General features: G+C 38.8%; 1 protein-coding gene across 6 annotated transcripts in view; it reads right to left on the reverse strand.

Annotated features, from left to right (window-relative positions):
- GRB10 (growth factor receptor bound protein 10) overlaps positions 1-27,856 on the reverse strand; it is a 359,795-nt gene that overhangs the window by 18,819 nt on the left and 313,120 nt on the right. For 5 of the 6 annotated variants that reach the window (XM_039336399.1, XM_039336398.1, XM_039336397.1 and 2 more), the window contains 3 exons: positions 23,336-23,413; positions 22,361-22,477; positions 925-991 (listed from right to left, as the gene is read on the reverse strand). In XM_039336399.1, the coding sequence (XP_039192333.1) occupies positions 925-991; positions 22,361-22,477; positions 23,336-23,413 (262 nt within the window). The remainder of the gene's footprint in view (positions 1-924; positions 992-22,360; positions 22,478-23,335; positions 23,414-27,856) is intronic. The other variant, XM_039336400.1, reaches the window with a different exon arrangement.

A 27,856-nucleotide genomic window follows, 5' to 3' on the forward strand; every position in this document is an offset into this window, starting at 1 on the left:
ATACTATGAATCTTTTTTTAAGTGTCAAAAAGTATGCATTTAAGGAATTTATGTGGGTGACCAACTCAAACTTTGCAAATCCAGGTGACATGCCACAGACTTACAAGACAAGACAAACAATTTCAATTGATCTTTGAATTGATTTTTGTATTTATATTAATTTTCTTTAATATAAATGGAGTCTTGAACATCTCCATTGGTTTGTTTTATTTATTTATCTAGTCTGTCTGCAGTTTCACCACTGTAATAAAAATGGGATATAACACAGGCTTCTCTAAAATGATGTGAAATAAACTCAGAAAAACTTCCACATAGGGAAGTTCTCTGTATCTGTTGAATCTGATCAAGCTACAAATCATAAGCCAGAAAATATAAGTTTCAGCAGAACAAATAATTATGTAAATTCTGGATATCAGATACAACAGATATATTATTCTTATAAATAAATGTGTCTATGTAAAAGTTTTTTTTAAAATAAAGTAACATTTTTCTTCTACTTACTACATAACCATACGCCAACATGATGAATTAGTCCATTTTTTTCTGTACATAAACTTAAAATTTTAAGAACCATTAACATTATACACACACACAAAATACAAAAGTACTATGTATTACTAAACAGAATAAAACCTGTTTAGTAATCAGTTCCACCAGGACCCAAAGCCCTAAAAGGAGAAAAGTCATTTATTTTGCAAATAGTCCCCATTTTAAGAACAAATTCTCTTCACAAGATCTGTCCTTGAATTTGTAAGCCAGAACTCTTTTTGAGGGGGAGTTGGAAGCAAATAAGAAAGATGAACCGTCTGACTTAAATAAAACAATTGTTGCTCTGAATCAAGTTAAATGTGGAATCAAAATGCAGTGGCTCAAATTTTACATCAAAATAAAAAGCCTAAACTTAGCAGTTGCCATGCTTCTTACTTGTGCTCAGCAAGGAAGGATGAAGTAGGCTTTGATTCCCCAAAATGTTCATTCTTGTGCTACGTTTCTGCAGAACAAAGCATACAATTATTAAGCATTAGCAGCTGTATGGAGCAAAAAGCACAAAGTTTGACCTGGTTCCCTTAAAAGGAAAAAGAAACCCAGGTACAAAGCTATGGAACTCACTGGAGTGCGATGTTGAATACAAAGATACATTCTCTCTAGTAGAAAGGCAGGATAAAACCAATTCATAGAAAACAAATAATACTATTTTGAATGTCCATTGGTATGAATAGTGAAAATGGTGATTCTGCAATCATTTATAGGAAAAACAGTATATAAGAGGCAATTTACATATAAGTTTATATTTTATATATAACATATACAGTAACTATGTTGGTGTATAAGATTACATTATTAATTAATTAATTAATTAATTAATTAGTTTGGCTTAATGATAAAAATGTGCTGGCCCAGAAACCAGTTCTAGGCCTGAGCCAGTCACTCTCTCTCAACCAACCCAACTCACAATATTGTTATTGTAGGGAAAATAGGAGAAAGGAGTATAAGGTATATTTCTGCTTTGAGTTGATCAAAAATAAATACATAAAAAGTCAGGACAATAACAATAATTTTCTTCCATACACAAGAACTTCCTCTTGTTTCACTAATAAGCCAAGAACCAGAGCATTAGATATTCACTATCTAAGAATGGAGATGAGGTAGGTAGATTGAAGAAAAAAGCCTCTCAATAATATGATCAATGAAAGAACAGGATAAAAATATCTGTACCTATCTACCGTATTTTCAGGCGTATAAGGCTCTTGTAGAAAACGAAAGAGACTTTTACGAATTCCAAAGGGTTTACCAGAGAGATTTATTGCGCAAGGTTCAGAAGCAGTGAAGACAAGCACTTCTGAACACTGAGGGAGGGTTCAAACTACAGTTTTATACATTTGTTTTCTCGGGAACAAAGGGACACACATTAGTGATACACATTGTATTTCTTTAGTTTGTTTCTCACAGGCATACAATGGTCAGTTATGCTACATACATTGTTTCCAAGTGCAATGCACATTTGGTTAGTCACAGAGTGATAACACAGCTTTATTCCAGTAATTATGCAGACACATCATTTTAATGATTTTTCATTATTGTCATTGTTGTTGTTGTTGTTGTTATTGTTATTATTATTATTATTATTATTCTATATTATTCTACCTTATTCCCCCCTTTGGAAGTTTTCTTGCTTAAACTTCCATCATTCTACCTCTGATTCAGGATCTTTAGTGGGCACCATTTTGTATTCCCATAAAGCTAACATTGTTTCATGTTTTTCAGTTAATTGGGCTGTACTTTCTGAGATTCTTCGAATCATCGTTATAACACAAGGGAGTAAGCAGGGAATCAAAATACATCCTAGAATTAACAATACTGCTATAACTATGATGGTTTGTAGGCCTGGTAACTTTGGTCACCATCCTGAAAATATGTCTTCCAGATTAAACCCTTTCCAGGTTTGTACCGGAATATGAGCTAGTTTGACCATTCTGTCTGTTATGTCCTTCAACACTTTTCCACTTTCATCTACTTCGATGCAACAGTTTGTTAGGTTGAATTTCCCACATACCCCTCCTTCTTTGGCCAACAGATAGTCCAAGGCTAACCTATTTTGCATAATATATGTCCTTGATTTCACATTTTCTTTGGCCAATTCAGTTAGTCCCTTCACAGTCTTATTAGTGATTAACTCTACCACTGCTTGTAACCTAATGAGCCTTTTGAGCATATAAATAGGGGTACGGTATCCATACATTCCATCCTCAGCCCAAGTAGCCAGGCCATAAAGTAGGATAATGCGGCAAGATGGCCATTCATATTCTTGCCAAGTGACTCTTGCACATTGGGTGTATGTACTTGGTTCCCTTCTTTGTCTTATATTGCCAACTTCACCATAGATGGGAACTCCAAGAATTTGCTTAGTTTTTAATGGTAACAGGAAAACTCCTTGTCGAATTATTCCCAATACACAAGATCCACACCAGTTCTTAGGTAGTTGTCCATATGCCATTTTTCCGCAAATCCAGTACATTCCATCTGGGGCTAGCCAAAGGAGACTGGTATTTATGGGATCTTTTAGATATGGCATCCCAGATATGTTAGTAAGGGCATAACAATCCATAGTAGTGGTTTTGTTGGTTCCAGACCACCATTTACTGTTTTCCCAAGTCCCTGTGCATAGGAGGTCACCTACTGCTATGCAAGATTCTGTTTTGTTCCGTGAGTAACATACATGTCCTACCAAGTTGGAAATGAGAGTCCAATCACCATATTTCCTGCTTGTGTATGTTAAACTATTATTCTCAGACATTTCTAGTACCTTGGTATAATTTAACTCTTGTGCCTCCCATGGCCATTTTTCTCCCATATTTGTTCCACCACATACAAAACAGTTAGACACGCCTAAAGTATGGGCAATATCTTCAGCTAACTTAACAAAGGTATTGACTACCTGTCTAGGTATTTCAGGAATATTTGTTTTCTCCATTTCCTCATAATATGACCAGAATAATGATTTTTGCTCTGATCTTTTGGTTGCAGTTATAATTTTGATTTCTACCTCTGATATTGGGTCATAGCCGTTGGCATCTATTCCTATCCCAAACATCCAGTTTTTTCTTTTCCATCTATTTTGTTCCAGGAACCAACTGCCATTCTTGACTGTGAGAGTCACCAAATTACAGTTGTCCCTTCCATAGGAGTCTGCTTTTGTATTATTCTTTTCAAACAAGATGTGTTCCATCTCCTTCGGGTCTTGGGTATGCCACTTAATACATGACCACCACTTACATTTGACCATGGAGACTGCACATCCATCCGGTGGGCACAAGTACTTATGGTTTGGGATATAGCTGTGGATATGACTGATCCCTCCGCAACCATATATTGCAGCCCAATAATTAGCTGCTTTACAAACATCAAAGGTGACGCTAAAACTGGAGTGTGGTTTGGATTTCCATTGGGAGATCCCTAATAGTGCCTGGTCCCTAGAGCTACTTCTTGTTCTATGTGTTCGGATCTGCAAGGCCCAGCTGTCAGGATCAGACTTCGGGTTATAACACTGATCTTGGACCCCTTTTCTACAAACTTTATATGTAGTTCTATTGTATGTACAGGAGCTAGGGGAACTATCTTGCCACCCTTCTGGTTTCATTGTATAATAAATCAAAGTCTTAGTTATCTGGTTTCCTTGTTTTGTAATCTTGATGCAGTTTCGACAACCCTAGTTCCCCTGTGTTTTTGTTCTTTCTTTGTGTGTATGTTCCCCATATTAAATAACTAATAGATATTACGAGCTATAGAATCCTCATTTCTTCCACCGTGCATAAAGAGACAGCTTCTGTCTCAGCAGGGTTCATTGTTCACACCGTGTGTTAAGAATCTGCTGCCGGTAGGGTTCGACAGGGTGTATTTCTTGTAAATTTCAACACCAAAGGTTTGTCAGTTTTAGCCACCTTGTAAGTTACTGGATCAGCAAGTGCAGCTGCTTTCAATCTACTCCAAGGTTTTCACTGCCAAAGGATAACACATAACAACAGTACATGGTCTTTGCCATCCTGGGTTCAAGTGGTCTGATTTCCAGTGTTTCACCCATACTCTATCCTGGTTTGAACCCATGTGTTGCCATGACCACTGGAGGGGGTTGTTGTTCCATCATATAATGGCACAAATTTGAAACAGCTAAATTATGAAGCTGTAACTGATGTAACAATTTCTGTTGGTCTATTCCCCCCTTATGAGCCAAGTCTGGCCAGCCCTGACTGTCATGTTTAAATAGACAAGGGGGACGGCCAAACATGAGCTCATAAGGACTAAGTTGTAATTTAGTGCGGGGGGGGGGCAGTCTGATTGCATAGAAAACCATAGGCAAAACATCTGGCCAATGGAGATGAATTTCCAAACAAAATTTGGTAATGAGGGTTTTAATTGTGCGATTAGCACGTTCCACCTTTCCAGCTGATTGGGGGGTGAAAGCTACAGTGAAATCTCTACTTAATTCCTAATGCCTGGCTAAAGCCTTGTTAATTTGGTGTACAAATTCAGGGCCATTAGGACAACCAAATCTAGGAATAATTTCTTTTAGAAATATTCTGGCAACCTGTATAACTTTCTTATTTACAGTTGGAAAGGTTTCAATCCACCCTGAATAGGTATCGATTATAACTAACAGGGCTACATATTTCTTACTCCTAGGCATATCAGTAAAATCAACAACGACATAGTCCGTTGGAAAATAAGCGACTGGTTGTCGACCAGGTGGTACTATCGGTCCTTGGCGTGCATTGGTTTGGGCACAAATGGAACATTGAGAACATACTTGAGCTGTTAGCGAAGAACCAAAGGGAAGATAGAAAAATCGTTCAAGCTGTTGTAATAATGCAGTTTTTCCCAGATGATGTTGCTTATGGGCTTGAAAAATAAGGGGGCAGGCAAGCGCCAGAGGAACAGCAATGCGTCCATCGGGAAGGGTGTACCAGCCTTTAACTAGTTCAGCTTGTACATTCTGCTTCAACTTTTGGCTTTCCTCTTTCGTATATGTAGGATCAAGTTGTTCTAAGTAAGTGTCTAGATACATGAACCTGGTGACATCCAGTGGAGTGGGGGGCCTTCCAATGCAGCTCTTTTGGCTTCTTTTTCTGCCTTCTTATTGCTCTGGGTAATAAGTCTTGAGTCTTTTTGATGTCCAGGACAATGGATGATTGCAACTTTAGACGGTAACTGTGTTGCCTTAATAAGTCTTTTAAACAAAGTTGCATATTGGATGATCTTGCCTGTGGAGTCCAAATATCCTCTCTCTTTGTAGATTGCTGCATGTGCGTGAATTGTCAAAAATGCATATTTACTGTCCGTATATACATTTAAATATACATTCCTGCAGCTATTTCTAATATTCGGGTCAGGGCATATAATTCTGCAAATTGTGCGCTTGCTTAGCTAGGTAACTGTGCTGACTCTACAGTTGCAGTTTGAGAAACAATTGCATAACCAGAGTATCTAATTCCTTGATCCATAAAGCTAGATCCATCAGTAAACCACTGAAAGTCTGGATTATGCAATGGTTGGTCCGTAAGGTCAGGTCTGCAAGAATATTGTAGTTCTATTGTTTGCATGCAGTTATGCACGGGCATATTGAATCTGGTATTGGCATGAGAGTGGCTGGATTGAGAGTTGAGCACTGTTGCAGTGTAACTTGTGGATTTTCTAATAAAAGGGCCTATATCTTATGCATCCTCTGATTGCTGATCCATAAATGTCCCTTATTGTCAATAATTGTCTGCAGGGCATGACTAGTACAAATAGCCACTGGAGCTGAAAAGATTAACTTATTTGCCTCCTGTAGTAACAGTATAACTGCTGCTAGAATTTTCAAACATTGTGGCCAGCCCTGTGAGGCCATATCCAGTTGTTTTGACAGATAAGCGATTGGGCAGTTCCAATTTCCCTGCTTTTGGGTAAGGACTCCTAAAGCCACATTCTGTCTCGCATTGACATAAAGTGAGAAAGGCCTAAATATATCAGGTAGTCCTAAAGCTGGTGCTGTAGTAAGTGCCTGTTGAAGATATTTCATTGCTAGGGTCTGTTCTTGTTGCCACAAAAGAGGTTCCTTTTCTAGTCCCCTTAAAACTTGGTATAATGGTTTACCTGTGAGAGCGAAGTTAGGAATCCAAATTCTACAGAAGCCTGTAATTCCCAAAAAGGCTCTAACTTCCTGTTTTGTTTGGGGGATGGGAATCTGTAACACAGCTTGCTTTCTCTGGGGGCCCAGAGTTCTTTGTCCTTGTGATAGTTCATAGCCTAAATACATTACAGTCATTTGAACTAATTGTGCTTTCCTTTTGGACACTCTGTAGCCACAGTTTTGTAACATTCGGAGCAGTCTGGATGTGTTTTCAAAGCAATCCTCCCTGTTTTGTCCAGTTATCAGAACATCATCCACATATTGAAGGCAACAGTCCTCTTGTCTGACTAACTTCAAATATGCAAGATCTTGGGCTAAAGCTTGACCAAAACACGTAGGTGAATTTTTAAAGCCTTGTGGTAGTCTAGTCCAGGTATATTGAGTCTTAACTTGTGTCTTTGGATTAGCCCATTCAAATGCAAAGATTGGCTGACAATTCTCAGCTAAAGGTATGGTGAAAAATGCATCCTTTAAGTCCACAACTGAAAACCATTTAGCAGATGCAAGTATTGTACTCAAAAGAATATATGGATTAGGAACAGTTGCGTGTAGGGTCAAGGTCAACTTATTAACAAGGCGGAGATCTTGTGCTGGTCTCCACTGTCTACCTACGAACAGGTAGAATTGCAGTATTCCAGGGTGACTGAATTTTTCTGATGATTTTTGCTATCAAGTATTTTTGGATTAATTCTTGAATGGCAATTGCAGCCTCTGAAGTACAATATTGTTGGGGTATTCTAACAGGATATGCCTGAGGTTTCAATTCCACCATAATGGGTGTGGCATATTTTGCAAATCCAGGGGGATTATCCTCCGCTCACAGGAGTAGGACATTAAACTGCTGCCACGTATTATCTTCTACTTTCTCTTTTTCTGTCACTATCATCAAACGCCATATTTCTTCCACTGGGTGGAGCACTTGCATTAATTGTTTCCCATGGTTAAATGATATTGCTGCTTTCAACTTAGTAAGCAAGTCTCTCCCCAACAACGGAATTGGACAGTCTGGTGCATACAGAAATTGATGTTTAATGATTCCTTGTCCCATTTGGCATGTTAGGAGTTCTAGGAGTGGTCTGGATTGAGTTTCTCCAGATACTCCCTGAATTTGGATAGTCTGGTTTGATTGCTTGCCAATAGATTTATTTAGGACAGATCTGGTGGCTCCCATGTCAACTAACATCGGGACAATCTGTCCTCCCACCCATATTTTAACAATGGGCTCCAGGGGTGGGACCATAGAACCCTGTCCTCTTCAGTCTCCCCATTCCATGTCGGCTAGGCTGATCATGTTTTCTTCTCTTTCTTCTGTCTCACTGGGATAGGCTGGATGCCCTCTTCCCCTGAAGCTTCCCCTGTAGCTTCTCTGGAAAGTCCCTCTAAATCCTCGTCCTTTTCCTCTTCCATGCTGGCGAGATTGTCCCCTTGGTTGGCCATTCCTCTGGGGGCACTCTCTTTGCCAGTGTCCTTCCTGTCTATAGATGGCACATTGGTTGGGTCCAATATGCATCCCCCCCCAATGCCACTGCTAACATTTCAACTTCCTTTTTCTTTTTTTGATCTGATTTATGCTCTTCTTTTTCACAGTTATGGAACACCTTTTGTGCTATTTCCATAATCTCTGCTACATTCTTGCCTAATGCCCCTTCTGTGCGCTGTGACTTTTTCTTATGTCTGGTGCACTTTGGGTGATATATCTTTCAATTAGGAGGGGGCGATTTTGAGCCATCTCCATATCAAGACCTGTGTTTACTTTATAAGCCTCTATCAGTCTGCTGAGAAAAGCAGTTGGTGACTCATCTCTCTCTTTCCAAATACTAGTTACAGCAGCATAATTAACTGGACGGATTGCTGCTTCTCTCAGGGCTTCTAAACACAAAAGCCAATAATTCTGCAACAAAATTTGGTGCTAGCATTCCAGTTTAGTCTTATTTCTACTGCATCAGCATTTCTGCCTGCCTGATAATTTGCTTCTCCCTCGGGGTGTTGGCGGGCAAGTACTTTCAATTTACCTAATCTATAATTTTCTCTTCCTTCCATATCCAGTACAGTAGAAATAAGCTGTTGCATATCATCCCAAGAGGGGTTATGGGTCTGAATAATGGTGGAGAATAGGTCTATTATTTCTTGAGGTTTTTCTGAAAATGGTCCGTATTGTTGACGACAATTAAATAGATCAGTGGTTGTAAAGGGAACATACTGAAGCATTGGAATATTGGTGTTGTTTGGTCCAGGGACCAAGACTTCTCTTAGAGGGGCTATCATTTCTTCTGTTTTGACCCCTGTTTTACTTCTAGTTCAACTAGAAACTGATGTTTTCCTTTCATCGCTATCCAAGTCCTGTTCTTTTTTCTGAACTGTTTTATCTTCTTTTATCTTTCTTTCCACATTGGCTTCTGGTTGAAGATGGACTTCATTTCTTTCAACCAGAGGGGGTGGAATTTGCTGATGTATTCCCCCTTCTTTTTTTTTTTAGGAACATAGGGAGGGGGTCTAGCAATTTCCTCCCTGTCTTCCTGGCTGAAAATCTTAGCTTTTGTCTGAGGCTTGGCTTTTTGGTTTGCCAAATATATTTTAGCACATTCTATTTGACACTTTGCTAACCATTGAGGCTTTTCTGCAATATTAATCTGCCACTGGTCTATATAGGGATATTGGTCCCAATGACCACTTCCAGTCACAATTTGATGAACCTGTGCCATGAGTTCGGGATTCTTTGGGCCACCCTACACCACAGGTGGTCCATTCAGATTCACAGAATCTTTTTAACATGGCTGGATTTGGTCTTGGGTCCCCATAATCCCTAGAAAACCCCTTTTTAAAATTTCCTAACATGCACTGAAGTGGCATCTGACCAATGCTCTTCTTTGTCTGCCCCCCCCATTTCTCCCTAACACACTACCACTGACCTGAAGTGCCGGACATTCCAACGGTCACTCTGCAGGAAATGCAATGGTTTAACCACCCACACAATCTTACCTTTTGAAGACTTAAGGACGCCGCCTTGTCTTCTAGGGGGTGATCAGCCCCCTCTTCTAATCCAAAAGGGATCAGGTATCCCCTTTTACAATACTTTCCTGCAGGCGTTCCAGACCCTTCCCAGGATTAAAGACCCGTCTGCTACCCTCGGTGGATCCTTGACTGAAATGCTTTGCTGGTGGGTGAGTTCCCCTCCCTTCCCGTCGAGGTCTCCCCATAGACAAAAGCCATGGAGCCGGCTTGGAGTCATCGTCGTTAGGAGAGGGGCTCTCCACCAGGGCAGTCTGTCTGGAAGGTCAATGGCCTCTTCCTAAAAGTCCCATCTGGGGTGCCAGAATTCTTGTAGAAAATTTAAGAGACTTTTACGAATTCCAAGGATTTAGCAGAGAGATTTATCGCGCAAGGTTCAGAAGCAGTGAAGACAAGCACTTCTGAACACTAAGGGAGGGTTCAAACTACAGTTTTATACATTTCTTTTCTCAGGAACAAAGGGACACACATTAATGATGCACATTGTATTTCTTTAGGTTACTTTCTCACAGGAATTCAATGGTCAGTTATGCTACATACATTGTTTCCAAGTGCAATGCGCATTTGGTTAGTCACAGAGTGCTAACACAGCTTTATTCCAGTAATTATGCAGACACATCATTTTAATAATTTTTGATTATTATTCCACATTATTCTATATTATTCTACCTTAAAGCAACCTGGAGTATAAGACGACCCCCGACTTCGGTGGTGATTTCCATGCCTAGAAAGTTGTCTTATCTGCTGGAAACTACTGTAATTTCCGGCATATAAGACAACTTGGCATATAAGACGACCCCCGACTTCGGTGCCAATTTCCCCGCTTTAGAAAGTTGTCTTACATGCCAGAAAATACGGTATAACCATTGCCCCTTCATTCAATTAATGCATGAAGCAGGCATAGCCTGACATCTCTTCCTTAGATAGTAGATTCAGCCCATGTTCATCTTCTTAACATGAAAACTTTGAATGAAAGGCATGTGTAAAATGCCACCCAAAGGATTGTAATGGTTTTCCCAATTAACATTCTCACATCACAGGAATCACACCCGGAAATGTCATTACCTTCCCATTACTAATGGATATTTGAAGAACATTAACAGTGACATAGAAAATCATGTCTTTCTTCAATCACATTTCAAATCCTTTAAAGACATAACCACAGCACCTGTCCCATAGCTGATAACTACATTGTTGTTGTTGTTGTTAATTGCGAAGTCATGTCTGACCCATCGTGACTCCATGGACAACATTCCTCCAGGTCTTCCTGTCCTCTACCATCTTCTGGAGTCCATTTAAGTTCACACCTACTGCTTCAGTGACTCCATCCAGCCATCTCATTCTCTGTCGTCCCCTTCTTCTTTTGCCCTCAATCTTTCCCAGCATTATGCCCTTCTCCAGTGAGTCTTTCCTTCTCATTAGGTGGCCAAAGTATTTGAGTTTCAACTTCAGGATCTGGCCTTCTAAAGAGCAGTCGGGGTTGATCTCTTCTAGGACTGACTGGTTTGAACGCCTTGCAGTCCAAGGGACTCGCAGGAGTCTTCTCCAGAACCATAGTTCAAAGGCCTCAATTCTTTGGCGCTCAGCCTTTCTTATGGTCCAACTTTCACAGCAATACATTGCAACTGGGAAAACCATGGCCTGGACTATACGCACTTTTGTTGGCAGGGTGATGTCTCTGCTTTTTAGTATGCTGTCTAGATTTGCCATAGCTTTCCTCCCCATGAGCAAGCGTCTTTTAATTTCTTGGCTGCAGTCCCCACCTGAGGTGATCTTGGAGCCCAGAAAAATAAAATCTGTCACTACCTCCATTTCTTCCCCATCTATTTGCCAGGAATTGAGAGGGCCGGATGCCATGATTTTGGTTTTCTTAATGTGGAGTTTCAAGCCAACTTTTGCACTCTCCTTCTTCACCCGCATCAAGAGGCTCTTTAGTTCCTCTTCACTTTCTGCCATTAGCGTGGTATCTGCCATTAGCGTGATAACTACATTTTATATTAAATTTGTTCTCCAACTCTTTTGCAGTCACATGACTTGGAACTGTTTACAATCAAGATACAAGAGATATTTTAAGAGATTAAAATAATGAAGTGCTCTTCTAACCTGTGATTGTTTATGTGGAGCGGGTGAAGGAACAGATCTCTGTTCCTAAGTCCCGGGAAAATCTTTGCCAAGAGCCCAGCAAGGGCTTTGCCGATCCCGGAGAGATCAGTAAATTAAAGAGGAAGCTTCAGAGAAGCCGAGTGGAAAGCAAACACCCAAGCAGAATGAAGCAGCACTCTTAAAATTGGCGAAGAAGAAACCGGTCTTTAAGACTGGCCTGGAGCGATGGCGGCAGCCTGAGAGGGAGTGAAAAATTTAACCGACAGCTTTGTAACAGGAGACGAGGAAACCCCTGTAGGAGGTGAGGATCATTTGGCTGAGAGAAGGCGCAGGAAAAGTAAAGCTATAAGGAGAGAAACACAGCGGCAACTGAATTGAAACAGAGCAGAGAAGGGAGCAAATAGAGCAGAACGAGAACAGCATGAAGAATGCTGAGAGTCCACAGCAAAGTTTATAAAATGTGAGAGACTGGAGTTTAAGAACTGCAAGAAGGTGTGAATGAAATCAAAGAAAGGACTGGAGAAAGGATGGTTGGAGACAATTAAAGGTGATTAAGAAGGACTTTGGAAAATTAACATAAGGATTAAAAGGTGAAGGGAGACAATGGAGAAATTTAGCTTATTTTTGAAGAATAAATAACATTGAAACTTGGACTTTAATTGACATATATCTGGACAAAGTGACAAGTGGATGTTTTGGAAATATTGGATACAGAGAAGAAGAAATAAGAAGTGATATTTGGTGGATTGGTAGACATATTAAATTGAGACAGAGGGAAAAAAGGCTGATGCAATATTCACTCATATACTAGCAGTGATTAAGCTACAAGTAGAAAAGTGGTCTCAGGCAAATGTATTAAAAGTAATGAAGTAAATGAATTGTATTAATGAAATAGAAATAAGTGTAATTGAGTAATTGAACTAAATAGAAGTGGAAAAGTAATCATAGCATAGTAGAGAAATATAAACAGGTGACTATTCAAGTAAGAGTGATAGTGGATGAAATTAAGAGTGGTGACAATACTTAGAGAATAGTATATGTATATGTATCATGTATAGTGTTATATATATATATATATATATATATATATATATATATATATATATATAGGTCTTTGGTTGTTCGGGGTTTCTCCCGCGTAAAATTGGAAGTGTCTTGGCAACGTTTCGACGAAGTCACATTCGTCATCTTCAGGCTGGTGTTTTTAGCTTCTTGCTTTGAGCAGCAATGTGTGGTTTTAGCTGTTTCTTCCTTTTAAATGCCAGTGAGGGTATGAACTGATTGGGTGGGAGCTTGGCTGTGTTCTGATTGGGTGGAGGTGTGTTCTGAATGGTTAGGGGCTTGGCTGTGCTCTGATTGGCTGGGGGAGGGTTCTGTTTGGTTGTGCTCAGGTTAATCTGAGTTGCAGAGGGGTTTAAGATTTTGGGGTTAGGGAGTCGTTTGTCAATAAGGGCAGGTTTCCAAATTGCTGGTAGGCGGGAGGTATCATCTCGCTTGTTCATGCTTTGTGGGCGTTTTTCTATCTCGATGGCTTCTCTGATTATTCTGTTATTAAAATGTTCACTTTTGGCAATGGTTCTGGTATTTTTAAAGTCCATTTCGTGTCCTGTGGCTTTAAGGTGTTGGACCAGGGAAGATGTTGGTTCCTCTTTTTTGACTGAGTTCTTATGTTCTTCAATGCGTGCACTTATTCTTCTGTTGGTTTGTCCGATGTATGTGGTGGGACAAGTGGTGCATGGGATTTCGTATTTTTTTTTGGCACATTGCCAAAAGTGAACATTTTAATAACAGAATAATCAGAGAAGCCATCGAGATAGAAAAACACCCACACAGCATGAACAAGCGAGATGATACCTCCCGCCTACCAGCCATTTGGAAACCGGCCCTTATTGACAAACGACTCCCTAACACTAAAAATGATACCAGACCCACACTCACAAAAACCACACAGGATGTCACCACCACACATCCACGCAAAAAGCAAACCCAAAGCCACACCGATGATGAGGCACGACCACAAACCAGAAGCCAGACCACAGCTGTATCATTAGCCACTTTAAACCCTCCAATCCATACATGAAGCAAACTGACACCCTCCATGAAGATGAGGCACGACCACGAACGCGAAGCCAAAAAATAGCAAGGCAGCCCAAAATCTTAAACCCCCCTGCAACTCAGACTAACCTGAGCACAACCAAACAGAACACTCCCCCAGCCAATCAGAGCACAGCCAACCCCCCCAGCCAATCAGAGCACAGCCAACCCCCCAGCCAATCAGAGCACAGCCAAGCCCCTAACCAATCAGAACACACCTCTACCCAATCAGAACACAGCCAAGCTCCCACCCAATCAGTTCATACCCCCACTGGCAGTTAAAAGGAAGAAACAGCCAAGACCACACATTGCTGCTCGAAGCACAAAGCTGAAAACACCAGCCTGAAGATGACGAATGGGACTTCGTCGAAACGTCGCCAAGACACTTCCAATTTTACGCGGGAGAAAACCCGAACAACCAAAGACCTACATACATACACACACACACACACACACATATAATAGATGTTAAGAATATTATAAAGTATACTAGATAAATAGTGGGATAAGGAAAGGTACAACTTTACTTGTAATTTTAGTTGTTAATGTTAATGTTATACAATGATATTATAGTCATATATATTTATTTATAGTTAGAAGTGTTATATATATTCTTTATGCAAAAGTGGAGAAATATTATTCAAGTAATAAAAATGACAAATACTGTAACTACAACTAAAGTTAGCAAAAAAACAGTTACAAATCCCACAACTACAACGGCCTTTCCTTCAGGCCAAAGAATCGTGTTGGGGAAAGAAAAAGAAAAAGTAGAATTGGCAATGAACCCACAAAGTTTGCAGATAACACTACAAACAATTCAAGAAACAATGATGATGACCGAAGAGGCAATAGCAAATAATCATGAAGAAATGAAAATACATCATAAAGAAATTAAGAATGATATTGGAAAAATGAGAAATGAAATTAAAAATATGAATGATAAGATAGGTGAAGCTTCCGGTACGAGGCGACGGCGATGGCGGCTACTTTGTAGCCGTCCAGCTGGGAAGGTGTTAGAACCGCGGAGCGCAGCGTGTATCAGCTGGCCCGCGGCTCGGAATTCCCTTCCCGGGCAAAGGGAAGGGACAGAGAACGCAGGAGAAGAGGTAGAACCCCTGTACTCCCTCTGGATTTTTTTCCAGAGGGGGTGAATGGAGTGTTCCCTCGGAGCTCCTGCTGATCTCCGCCTCCCAGCTGTTTTTGCTTCCTAGGAAGCAAAAGAAACCGCCGCTTCTATCTCCGTGCCTATAGCGTATTGGTGAGTAGTTTTTTTATTATAACGGACAGAGTGGTTTAAAGGACTTTTTTATATAGTTTAGGTTTTTAATTTCTTTTTATTTAGTTTTGATTATTTTTCTTTTGTTCTTTTTATTAGTTTGGACAAAGGAATTAAGATGGCGTTTTGAAAGTGTCGGAGTTTTTTTTCCTTGCCTTTTGTTCTATTTTTTTTTTCTTTAAGGACTGGATTTTGCTTTTGCTTTTGGTATTGAATTCCTTTTTTTGATTTTTTTTTTGGGTTTCTTCTCTCTGGATTTCTAAGGATTATAGTTTTTGCTGTCTCTTTTAAAAGAAGAAAAGAACTTTTTTTTCTCTCTCTCTCCTCCTCCTTTCTTTTTTCTTGGGGGAAAGGGAAGTGAGAACTGGGTTATTTAAAATGGCTTCAAAGAGACAGCTGCCTTCTACAACATCTAAGGTGGTTTCTTCTCCTATAACCTCTACTGCACAACCACAACAACAATCTAAACATGCACCACCAGCTCAGCCACCACCCTCCCCTCCTTTGCCAGGATTTTCAGCACAAGAGGCTAGAGGCATAATGGGAGATGCTGTAGCTCAATTGAGAGAGGAAATGACGCAATTTGCTATACAGATTAAATCAGACATTAAATCTGACTTTAAAGAAGAGATAAGTGGGATAAAGGATCAAATGGAAGATAACAACAACATTTTGCGACAAGATATACTTGCAGCAGTCTCAGGCCTGGCTACGGTGGTGGTGAAGCTGGATGCAAGACTGGAGGAAGTCGAAGATAAAGTTGATTCTTTTGATGATAAAATCCAAGATGTGGAAAGAAAGGTGGATACTTCACAAGAAGATATTTTAATGTTTCAGTATAGACAGATGGAGTACGCCTTGAGGATTAGAGGCCTCAAGGAAGATATGAATCAAGATTTGATGGAGGTGGTCCTTACTGATTTAGCTGTGGTTTTGAATATGGATAAAGGAGAATTGCGCAGAGAAGTGGAAAAAATTTATAGACTTAATTCTTGGATTGCTAAGCAGAAGAATTTGCCTAGAGATGTGGTGATTTATTTTACAAAGAAGTCTCTGCGTAATGAGATTATACAAGCCTTTTATAATAAAAGATTCCAGATTGCTGCCCAAGATGTTATTATCTTAAAGGAAATCCCATCAAAAATTTTAAGAAGCAGGAAAGATTTTGCCTTCCTAGCTAATGAGCTTAAAGCTAGATTGATGCCATTTAGATGGGAAAGTCCGATGGGTATTGTTTTGAGCCATGCGGGGACACGTTACAGATTGAACACGGTTGATAAAGCTAGAGAGTTTTATAATACGGTCCTGGGTGCAGGCTCAATTCTACCTGTTCAGAAATCCTTGAGTGGCAAAGAGGTGGATCAGCAATCTGAGGCATTAGGTTTGGTTTCTGCTAGGATGCTGCAAGCTGAATGGCAACGCCAAACAGAGGTTAAAGAGCAGAGAATGACTCGTGCAGCTTATAGACGTAAAGAGAAGGAGCAACGTAAGAAAGAGGCTAAAGAAACTTCTACTGAAACTACATCATCGCCGGTGGGAGGAGCAAGACCCAAGAGTTATGCAACACATGCAGTAATGGCAGATCTTGAAGGTGTCTTCTCCAGGCTGCGGGCCAAGAGTGATGGCAAAATTTCTGACCTGGAATGTTAATGGATTGAATTCTCCTCAGAAAAGGAAAAAAATCTGTTATTATTTGAAGCAACACAACAATGATGTTATTTGCCTACAGGAAACTCATATTTTACTTAAGGATCAGAAATATTTAGTTAATGCTCGTTTGGGATCTCACTTTGTATCTTCTGCTCCTGGGAAAAAGGGTGGAGTTGTTATTTATGTTAAACAAAATCTACCAGCTTGTCTGGTCAAATCAGATCCCCAGGAAAGATATGTGATGATTGAACTTGGTTTATATGGTAAGAAAGTACTTATAGTGGGTCTCTATGCACCAAATCAGCAACAGGAACAATTTTATAAGTTGTTACATCAAAAAATAACATTGCTGGACTATAGATCTGTGGTATTAATGGGTGATTGGAATGGTGTCTTAGATATACAAAGGGATAAGAAAGGTTCTTCTCCTTTTTTTAAACAAGCAAAATTACCTAAAGCCTTTTTTGATATGAAGGAGGACTGGGAATTAAGGGACTAGTGGCGGGAATGTAATCAAGAGGAGAGAGATTTCACTTTTTTTTCTGATAGACACCAATCCTTTTCAAGAATTGATTTTTTTTTTATTACAGCGGACTTGTATAATAGAGTAAAGAATGTAAAGATTTTTCCTAGATCGTTGACGGATCATAGTCCAGTCTGGATGGAGTTGACTCAAGAAAAAGAGGAGAGAAGATCCTGGAGAGTGAATGAAAATTTGTTTAGACAAGAGAAGAATGTTCAAAAGTTAAAGGAGTGCTTAAAGGATTATTTTGTCTTGAATATGTATAAGGGGACTTCAATTTCAATGGTATGGGATGCAGGTAAAGCATTTATGCGTGGTGTTTTGATAAAAATGAATAATGGTTATAAGCGAAAGCAGACTCAGAAACGTAAAGTGAGGTTAATTTCCCTAGATTGACAGAGGACCAGAAATATCAAATTAATGGGATAATTACTAAGGAGGAAATTGCGTCTGCAATTCAACAACTGAAATCAGGGAAAGCACCGGGTACGGATGGGTTAACAGCTGTTTATTATAAAGCTTTAATGGAGGAGATGATTCAACCATTAGGTGATCTTTTTAATGGTATTCTACAGGGTTCAGAGATCCCTCCTTCATGGCGTAGTGCCTTTATATCACTGATTCCAAAGGAGGATCAAGATCTTACTTTACCAAAGAATTACAGGCCTATATCTCTTTTAAATGTGGATTATAAGATATTTGTTAAAATTTTGGTAAACAGATTGATGAGGGTTGTGCCTTACCTTGTGCATAAAGATCAATCTGGGTTTATAACTGGAAGGTATATGAAAAATAATGTTAGACAAATCATTAATGTATTAGAATATTTAGATAAGAACAACCAAGTCTCTGCAGGGCTGATATTTTTAGATGCCGAAAAAGCATTTGATCAATTGAATTGGCATTTTATGTTAAGAGTAATGGAAGAGATGAATTTTGGTGAAAAGATATTACAAGCTCTTACGGTAATCTATCAAAAACAAACGGCGCAACTTATTGTTAATGGAGGTTTGTCAGAGGTTTTTACAATAGAGAAAGGTACTAGGCAGGGATGTCCATTATCACCATTGTTGTTTGTTTTAACATTGGAAATATTGTTGATTAAAATTCGAGAGTCGCAGGAAATTAAAGGAATAGAAGTTAATAAAAAAGAATATAAGTTAAGAGCCTTTGCGGATGACTTGGTTGTTACTTTGTCGCAACCTGTTCATTCTGCAGTAAAGTTATTACAGTTGATTCATTATTATGGTCTGGTTTCGGGTTTTAAGATTAATGTTAATAAGACTAAAATTTTACCTAAAAATATGACTAGTCAGGAGAAGCAGACTTTGGCTAACTCGACGGGTTTTGAAATTGTTAATAAGGTAAAATATTTGGGGGTGATGTTATCTGTTTCTAATGCAAAATTATTTAAAAATAACTATGAAAGGTTGTGGGCTAGGGTACAGAATGACTTGAAGAATTGGGAGAAGTTGCAATTATCCCTCATGGGAAGAATTGCAGTGATAAAAATGAATATTCTACCCAAGTTTCTCTTTTTGTTTCAAATGTTACCGATTTTGAAGAATGAGATTAATTTAAGTGAATGGCAGAAAGGCCTTAATAAATTTGGGCAGGGAAAAAGCCAAGGGTTAAGTTTAAAATTATGCAAGACTTCCGCGAGAGGGGTGGGCTCAAGGTACCGAATTTGAAACTATATTATGATGCGGTGGTTTTAACACTAATCAGTGACTGGGTAAATTTGACAAATCCTGAGATACTTTATCTCGAGGGATGGGATTTACTTTTTGGGTGGCATGCCTATTTAATATTTAACAAAAAGATTGATTGGGTTTTTAAATCTCATATTTTAAGAATTTCTTTACTTAGGACTTGGAGAAAATATTATAAAAGTGATTTTAAAGTACCGTTATGGGCTATACCTTGGCATGCGATAGAAGGAATAAAAAGAGGTGCTAAAATGGACATGGTGTCTTATAGATATTTACTTAGGTGGGATGGACAAAACTGGCAGTTAAAATCACGTGAAGAGTTAGCACAAGAAAATATTATTTACTCTTGGTTCCAATATAGGCAATTAGCAGATAGATGGAAGGTGGATTGCAAGGTGGGCCTTCTTAGAGAAGATGAAAATTTCATTAAGCAAGTGAAGGATCAAAGACAAGCCCACATTAAGAGAATTTATAGGGTTTTAGTTGAATTGGACTCCGAAACGGAACTGATTAAAGATTGTATGATTAGATGGGCGCAGAATTTTGGTGAGCCAGTTCCATTGGACACCTGGGAAACTATTTGGGTGAGAAATGTCAAATTTACACAAGCACAGAATTTAAGGGAGAATTTCTATAAAATGTTTTATAGATGGCACCTTGATCCACAAAAAATGTCTTTTATGTACCCTGATCTACAACCTAAATGTTGGAGATGTGGGTGTATGGATGCTACTTATTATCATATTTGGTGGTCGTGTAGAGAGATAAAAGCATTTTGGATTAAGATATGGTGGAATATCCAGAGAATTTTTAAAAGGAGGGTAAAATTTACTCCGCAATTATTTCGGTTGGGTATAGTTACTGATTGTGATACAAAGGAGGTTATATTGATGTTAAATTTGATTACAGCCGCGAGGCTGTTAGTTGGACAATATTGGAAGAAGGAATCTTTGCCTACATTGCAGGAATGGTTTCTTAAAGTGTCTTATTTGGCGGAAATGGCAAAGATTTCGGCTTTCTTAAAGCAACAAACGCAAGAGAAATTTCTTGCTGTTTGGGATAAGTGGATAAAATTTATACAGTTTAAAATGGATATTAAAAAATATTATATAGCCTTTTCTTAATTTTTATTTTTATATATATATACATATATATTTTAAAGTATAATTTTTTGATTGTTTTTTAATTAAGCCTATATTCTGCTCTGGGAAGCTCGGGGGGGGGAGAAGGGGGGGTGTTTGGGGGAGGTTGGGGAAGGGAGGGTTTGTTGTGTAATGTTTAGTTTTTTTTCTTTGTATATGTTTTTTGTCTTTGTATTGTTTTGTTTTTTTTCTTTTTCTTTTGTAAAATTTATAAAACTTTTAATAATAATAAAAAAAAAGATAGGTAATATACAACAAACAATGATGGAAAATGAACAAAGAATTCAAAAAGTCGAAACAAAAATGGAGCTTGTTGATAGTAAAATAGAAGGGATGATACAGAAATGTGAGTAGGCAAATAGGGAGTTGACTGAATCTATTGCTTTTCTGGAAATGAACAAAGCTTCATTCTTTCTAAGATTTCAAAATATTGTAGAGGAAAAGGAGGAAGATTTGGGAGAAAAGATGGCAGAGATGTTGGCGGAGATTTTAGGCAAAGAAAAACTGGAAGTAAAAAGAGACATAGATGAAACATAGAGAGTATACACAAATTATGCACGAAGGCATAGATTGGCGAGAGAGGTCCATATAAGGTTTACTAGAAGATCAATAAAGGATGAAATATATAAAAAAACAAGAGACGAACCAATAATATATAAGGGTAAAGAAATAATTGTATTAAAACAAATACCATGTAGTATACGAAATTAGAGACGAGAATACCAATTTTTAACGACTCAATTAATTAAATATAAAGTCATGTTTCGTTGGTTAATACCTGAAGGCATACTTTTAACTTGGCAGGAAAAAAAATACAAGATAGATACACTTGAGAAAGCACAGGAGTTTTATGAGAGTTACTTTTCACAAGGAGAAGAACAAGAAAGTAGGGAAGAGCTGGAGAGTAAAAGTTATGATGAAGATCTATTAGAGCAGTGTTTCTCAACCTGTGGGTCGAGATCCCATTTGGGGTCAAACGACCATTTCACGGGGGTCACCAAACAACACAGTCCGCCATTTTTCCCCCTTTTCCTTAGCTGTGCTACTTCCTTTTATTCTATTGGCTTTTGAAAGCCAATAGAATAGACTCTCTTGAATAGAGTCTAATTCTATTGGCTTTCAAAAGCCAATAGGAATTGTCCAGGCTGTCTCTGCCCTGCTGAGCTTGCCAAAAGTCCCATTCTGCAAACGGTGCTGTACCAGTTGAGTAGTCCTCGACTTACAATCGGTTGAGTAGTCCTCGACTTACGACCGGTTGGGGGTCGCGGCATTAAAAAGGTTGAGAACCACTGTATTAGAGGAAGTTGATCGAGAGCGAGAAATACAAAAGTTACAAGAAAGAGAAAGGTTAGAAAGAGAAGCAAAAGGAAGACTTATAGAGACAAGAAGCATAAAACAAAATAAAAACAAAAAAATAGATCAAGTTAAAAATGGGAGACGTAATTAAGCTCTTTTCTATAAATATTAATGGATTAAATATATCAAGAAAAAGAGTTTAGACGTTTAACAATTTAAGGACATTGGATGTAGATGTGATGTATCTTTAGGAAGTTTACATAAAATAGGATTATAGAAAATTACTAGAGAAAGTAAAATTTAGAAACATTATATACAATATTAGCATAAAACAATAAAGGAGGAATTATTATATATGTCAAAGAAAAAATAAAATAAAATCAATATACTTGGATGAAAAGGGGTGAATTTTAATGCTGGAAATAGTATTAGAGTAAAAACAGTATATGCACTAAATAATAATTAACGTGAATCTTTTTTTAAAAAATAAGGTATATAAGAAGCTAGTGGATTTGGACTATGAGAATATTTGTATGATCACCAGGCCTAGATGGAATTCCGGTCGAGTCTTATAAAAAATACGAGAGTTACTACAATGAATAATGTTGGATTCCTAATAAGTAGTAGAATATGAAAGAAGGAAAACGTAAATAAGAAACAATGGGGCAATAAGGACAAATATTTCAAAGAAGAATGAGGGGGGAAATGTAAAGAATAGAAGAGTACTGTTACAAATTGCTGTCAACAAAAAAGGATATATATTTGTGTGTAATGTTTTGTTGTGTTTTGTTTTGTTGGTCTAAAATAAAAATTAAAAAAATAACCTGTGATTGTTTCACATATATGTTTATAAAGGTTTACCAATCGACAAAGCAGAATGCAACATCTTACCCTCCATGCATGGCCTTCTTCCAAGGCTGCACACTGTGCTTCTTCTGGATTTTCAATCACTCTTCCTATTTGTCCAGAAAAATCCATTGCTACTAAGGAATTTTCAGAAACACTTCTCTGAAAGATTTTTTTAAAGCATCATTAAAATAAAAATAAAATAAAAACTGAAATCCTAGAAAAATAACACCTGGGCAGAATATATATAATAACTGATGATATGACTGCTATCACTCAATCAAAGGAAAATTTGATTAAATAAATCAAGCAGACATTAAACCATGGGTAGGGAAACTGGTTCTCAATGACCCAAACAGCATATCATGGTGGAGTATGTTGGGACCCTGTAATTCAGAACAGTTCTCCAACTTAATTAAAATAAATTCCACAAGACAAAGAATAGAATAGTATTTCTCAACCTCAGGACTTAGTTATACGGACTTCAACTCCCAAAATTTCCAAGCCAAGAACACTGAAGTGAAACTCTGTTCTAATCACTCCCTGAAAAGACAGACAATAACATTCAGAGATAAATAGCAGAGTAGAACATCTAGTGATCTCATTTCTTGGGTATATAAGTTAGAAGTAGTTAGGCAAATTGTATTTGCACTGTAATCCCATTCTTTAGTGCACTTTACATATTATTTAATTTTACTGATTTGTGATATTCTTTTTTTACTTCTTTGGTTTCCTTATGATGTAACAGGATTATCATTCTGATTCTATAAGTGTTTTTCAATCTTGGCAAGGTTACAATGAGTGAATTTCAATTTCATGCTGGCTGAGGAATACTGGGAATTGAAATCTACACATTCTGAAGTCCACACATACTTAAAATTGCTAAAGCTGAGAAAAAAATGGTGGAGGGAATGTCAGGACTGGATAGTTAAAACTAGTTTCTATCATTCAATGAGAAAAAGGCACTTGAACTCCTGCTTGTATATTAGACAAATAATCTCTGTACTTAAATTAACTTACCACAGGAGTGGCAAAGTGAGGAAGCAGATTGTTTCTCTGTTGTGGAATTCTATAATTTTGGTATAGCAACATCCCATACTGAAAAATGGAGAGAAAAAAAAATCATTTGTTTATTTGTTCAGATTGTGATCATGTTTTTTTTTTTTATGGCTTGGCTTAAATCACAGACTTCAACTTAGGAATTCTGTTCAGTTTTGAATTTCTTCTGAGGAAGGCAACTGCAGCAAAAGAATAACTCCTCTATTTCTATAGAAGTAGCAGAGTAGAGCATTCATGCTGAAATCTGCAATATTTTACCATTGAATACATAGAAGCTCAATGTGGCATACAACAAAATAAATAACTACAAACAAACAAAAACAAGTATGTAGTTTTAAAAAAAATATACTCAATATCTAAAATATAACATGGCAACCAAACATAATAACCAACAACCTAAAGAGGGCTCCCTTCAATTAGACCCCAGTGCTTGAGTTTCCTCAATTATTCTCTTTTGTTTTTAGCTCTTGTCTTGTGTTATAAAGGTTTGCAGTCTCAGAATTAAATCAATCAATCATTCAATCAGTTGAACTTGAGAAGTTGTGGGTGCTCTGTCAGTGGAGGCTTTTAAGAAGAGACTGGAGAACCATTTGTCAGGAAAGGTATAGGATTTCCTGCTTGATCAGGGGGTTGGACTAGAAGATCAATTCTGTTATTTTTTCATACCATTCTCAAGATATGGCTATTGTTTTTATTATTTTCCCAATCCAGAGCAATACAGATAATCCTTGTTTAATGACTACAACTGGAGCCTGCAACTCTATTGCTAAGTGAAGTACTTGTTAAGTGGGAAAACAACGAACTGGAATGTGCATTCCAGTTTAAAACTGACAAAATTGGATGCTGGGATAATTAACAATAAGGAAATTACATTCCCTTATTGTTAATTCATTCATTGGGTTAGAAGGGTTTACATGACAGTAAATCTCTCCACTCTTTCATTCAAACATTCATTGTTCTTTTCCTTTTCTTTATTAACCAGCCCTGCAGTGCATAAGTCCGTGGTGGTGAACATGTGGCACATGTGCCACAGGTAGCAAGCAAAGCCCTCTCTGTGGGCATGCGTGCCATCACCCCAGTTCTAGGCCTTCATTTTTTAGTTTTATAAAAACTTTTTGCTTTAGGCCTCCGCCGGCATTTGCAAAAAAAAAAAAGATTCAATCAATCAATTTCAACTTCTCGCGGGGAAAAAAGATCTCACAAAATTGGAATTGATTGATTGAACTTTTTAGTCCCACCCAGTCTGCCATTACCACTGCAGCCGCGCCCACCCAATGGTCACATCCAACCAATGGGCCATGTCCACCCAGCACCCAACGATACGTAAGTGGGTTTTGGGTTGCAGTTTGGGCACTCGATCTCTAAAAGGTTCACCATCACTGGTATAAGTTGTGTTTTCTAGAACTTGGTTTTAAAATGGTTCCAAGGTTAACTTTGTTCCTTCTAATTCTTGTCAAATCCTATCTCTCACTTTGCATCTTAAGAAGACAGAACTCTTGGAATAATTCTTCCAACAGGAATCCTTTATTAAGAAGAAGTGGTTGCAGGCGTGCTAGACAGGACTTGGGGTCCAAGCCCTCCCATTCAAGGTTTTAAGGGGTCCCCCAGTAGTCCCACCCAATCAACCCCCCTTTCAGTGATAGTTTCAAGTATCACAATTCCACCCCCTTTTTTCTTTCTTCCGTCTGGATGGAGACTTCAGATAACTACATGAAAGGCAAATACCCTTCTTTGTTATGGTAAGGTTCTTTGGTGCTAACGCTTTGAGGTTACAATAAACACACATTCAGCATTCAGCTCCTTAGAAGTATACTGAAGGAAGTGAGGGCCGTAAAGCCCCTTTGTTCTCCCCCTTCTCTCCCTCTTATGGCAGAATCCAGTGAAGGCAGAATTGGGAGTTTCTATATTTGATAATTAAAGATGAAATATAATTGGATTCTGACATCGGGCCCCTCTTAAAAATAAGAGAGATCTACCTGAAAGAAAACAAAACAAGTATAAAATTTAGTCAGGCTTGTTAGGATACTCTGTGTGAAACTTCTTCAATAGCTTCGGGGCTCTGACATGACGTTTATGGACCCACTCGTTTTGTGAGGGAGGGAGGTGTTTCCAGGCAACTAGGTACTGAGTTGCTCCATGATATCTCCTAGAGTCAAGGATTTCCTTTATTTCGAAGTGTTGTTCGCCCTCCACCATGATTGGAGGTGGTGGTGGTGGGGGGATTTTTGGCCGTAATGATGACTGATGCTCTCTTTTCAGCAAGCTGCAATGAAAAATTGGGTGTATTTGCCTGAGATTTTTGGGTAATTCTAATTCTACTGTTACTGGGTTTATGATTCTTTAATTGGAAAAGGCCCTATATATTTTGGTCCAAGTTTTTTACAGGGCTGTAGGGACTTTAGGTATTTTGTAGATAAGTACACCATTTCTCCTATAATGAATGGTGTAGGCTCAACCCTTTTTTTATCGGCTTGTGCTTTGTATGCCTGCCTAGCTTCATCTAGTGCTTTTCTAACTATTGGCCAGGTGTTTTGTAATTTTTTCATCCATTCTTTCAGTGAAGGGATCGTTGGTTCATTTGGGGTTAACTCTGGCATGTGGTTGAAACTTTGACCGGTGGCTACTTGAAAAGGAGTGTAACCTGTGCTGGAGTGGACTGCATTATTGTAGGCAACTTCTGCAAAAGGGAGTAAGTCTGCCCACTCGGTTTGCTGGAAACTAAGAAAACATCTTAAATATTGCTTAAGTACAGAGTTCATTTTTTCAGCCGCTCCATTTCCTTGTGGGTGGTGGCTAGATGTCAGTCCCTGAGTGGTTCCTAAGAGGGACAAAAATTCCTTCCAAAATGCAGACGTAAATTGCACCCCCGTCAGAGATGATGCGTTGGGGTGCCCCATGCAATCTGTAAATGTGCTGGATGAAAAGTTTTGCTAAGGCTTTTGCAGTGGGAATCTTTTAGCAAGGGATAAAGTGCACCTGTTTGGAAAACAAGTCCGTGACCGTCCAGACCACAGTATTCCCATTGCTTTCTGGCAATTCCACTATAAAATCCATGGCTATTTCCCTTCAGGGGGCTGAGGGACTTGCCACTGTTTGCAATAGTCCTGGCAATTTCCTTTGCAACCTCTTTGCCGTGGCACATTTTGGACAACTGGCTACATAACTTTCTATGTCCCTTTTCATGGATGGCCACCAAAATTGTCGTTTAATTAAATGTAAAGTTTTTACAAATCCAAAATGCCCTGCTGATTTTGTGTCATGGCAAAGCTGCATGAAAGTGACTCTTTGAGTTGTTGGTATATATAATTTTTCCCCTACCCAAGGCAACCCGTCTTTCATTGTGCACACATTTTTGTTTTTCTGGAACCATTCATCTGTTTCCAAACTTCTTCTGAATTCAATTCCAGTTTGGCTGTCCAGTTGTGGTTTTAATTTGGCTTGGGTTCTTGTGGTTACTGGTGCTGCCAGTTGTACTCTGCCATTATTGGTCTAGACTCTGTGGTTCGTGCGCTGTTATATTGGGGCATGCGAGATAGTGCATCTGCCAGGAAGTTCTTTCTTCCTGGTAAATGCTTGAGCTTAAATTGGAACTGGTGAAAATGCTGGGACCAGCGGGCTTGTTTGGGATTGAGTTTCCTGGACGTTTTCAGGGCTTCCAAATTTTTGTGATCAGTCCACACCTGGAAGGGGATTTTGTTGCCTTCCAGGAACTGTCACCACGTGAGTAATGCCCAACGTATCCCATAAGCCTCCTTCTCCCATACAGGCCAGCACTGTTCTGTTTCCGTGAGTTTCTTGGATGTATATGCACAGGGTTGCAATACTCCTTCATTGTTTTCTTGTAATAGAACAGCCCCCACTGCCACATCACTCGCATCTGCCTGTATTACGAAGGGCTTGTCCATGGCTGGGTGCCTTAGTACTGGTTCGGCAGAAAAAAGTCTCTTTAGTCTCTCAAACGCTGCTTGGCACTCCATTGTCCATGTTAGTGGCTGGCTAGGTTTTACTGAGGATGTTCCCTTCGTTTTTAGCAAGTTAGTGAGGGGCAAGGCTATCTGGGCAAATGAGGGGATGAATTGGCAGTAAAAGTTTGCAAAACCCAGGAAGCTTTGTAGTTGCTTTCTTGTGCGGGGTGGTGCCCAATTTAATACTGCTTTGACTTTCTCTGGGTCCATTTCAATGCCCTGGGGGGGATATGCGATAACCTAGGTAGTCTATCCTTTCCTGGTGGAATTCGCATTTTGAGAGTTTGGCATATAGGTGGGCGGCTCGCAGCTTCTTTAAAACCGCTCTGACAAGGTTGACGTGTTCCTCTTTTGTTTAAGTAAAGATAAGAATGTCGTCCAAGTAAACAAGGACCCCCTTAAACAGGTGCTCCCTTAGAACGTCATTGATTAATTGCATAAAGACTGCAGGCCCCCCTTGTAATCCAAATGGCAAGACTTTGAATTGATAACACCCCATGGGGCAGTTAAATGCAGT

Source organism: Crotalus tigris, unplaced genomic scaffold, assembly GCF_016545835.1.
Source record: "Crotalus tigris isolate CLP2741 ecotype Arizona unplaced genomic scaffold, ASM1654583v1 scf7180000017666.379230911805:20528666, whole genome shotgun sequence".
NCBI classification, from domain to species: Eukaryota; Metazoa; Chordata; class Lepidosauria; order Squamata; family Viperidae; genus Crotalus; species Crotalus tigris.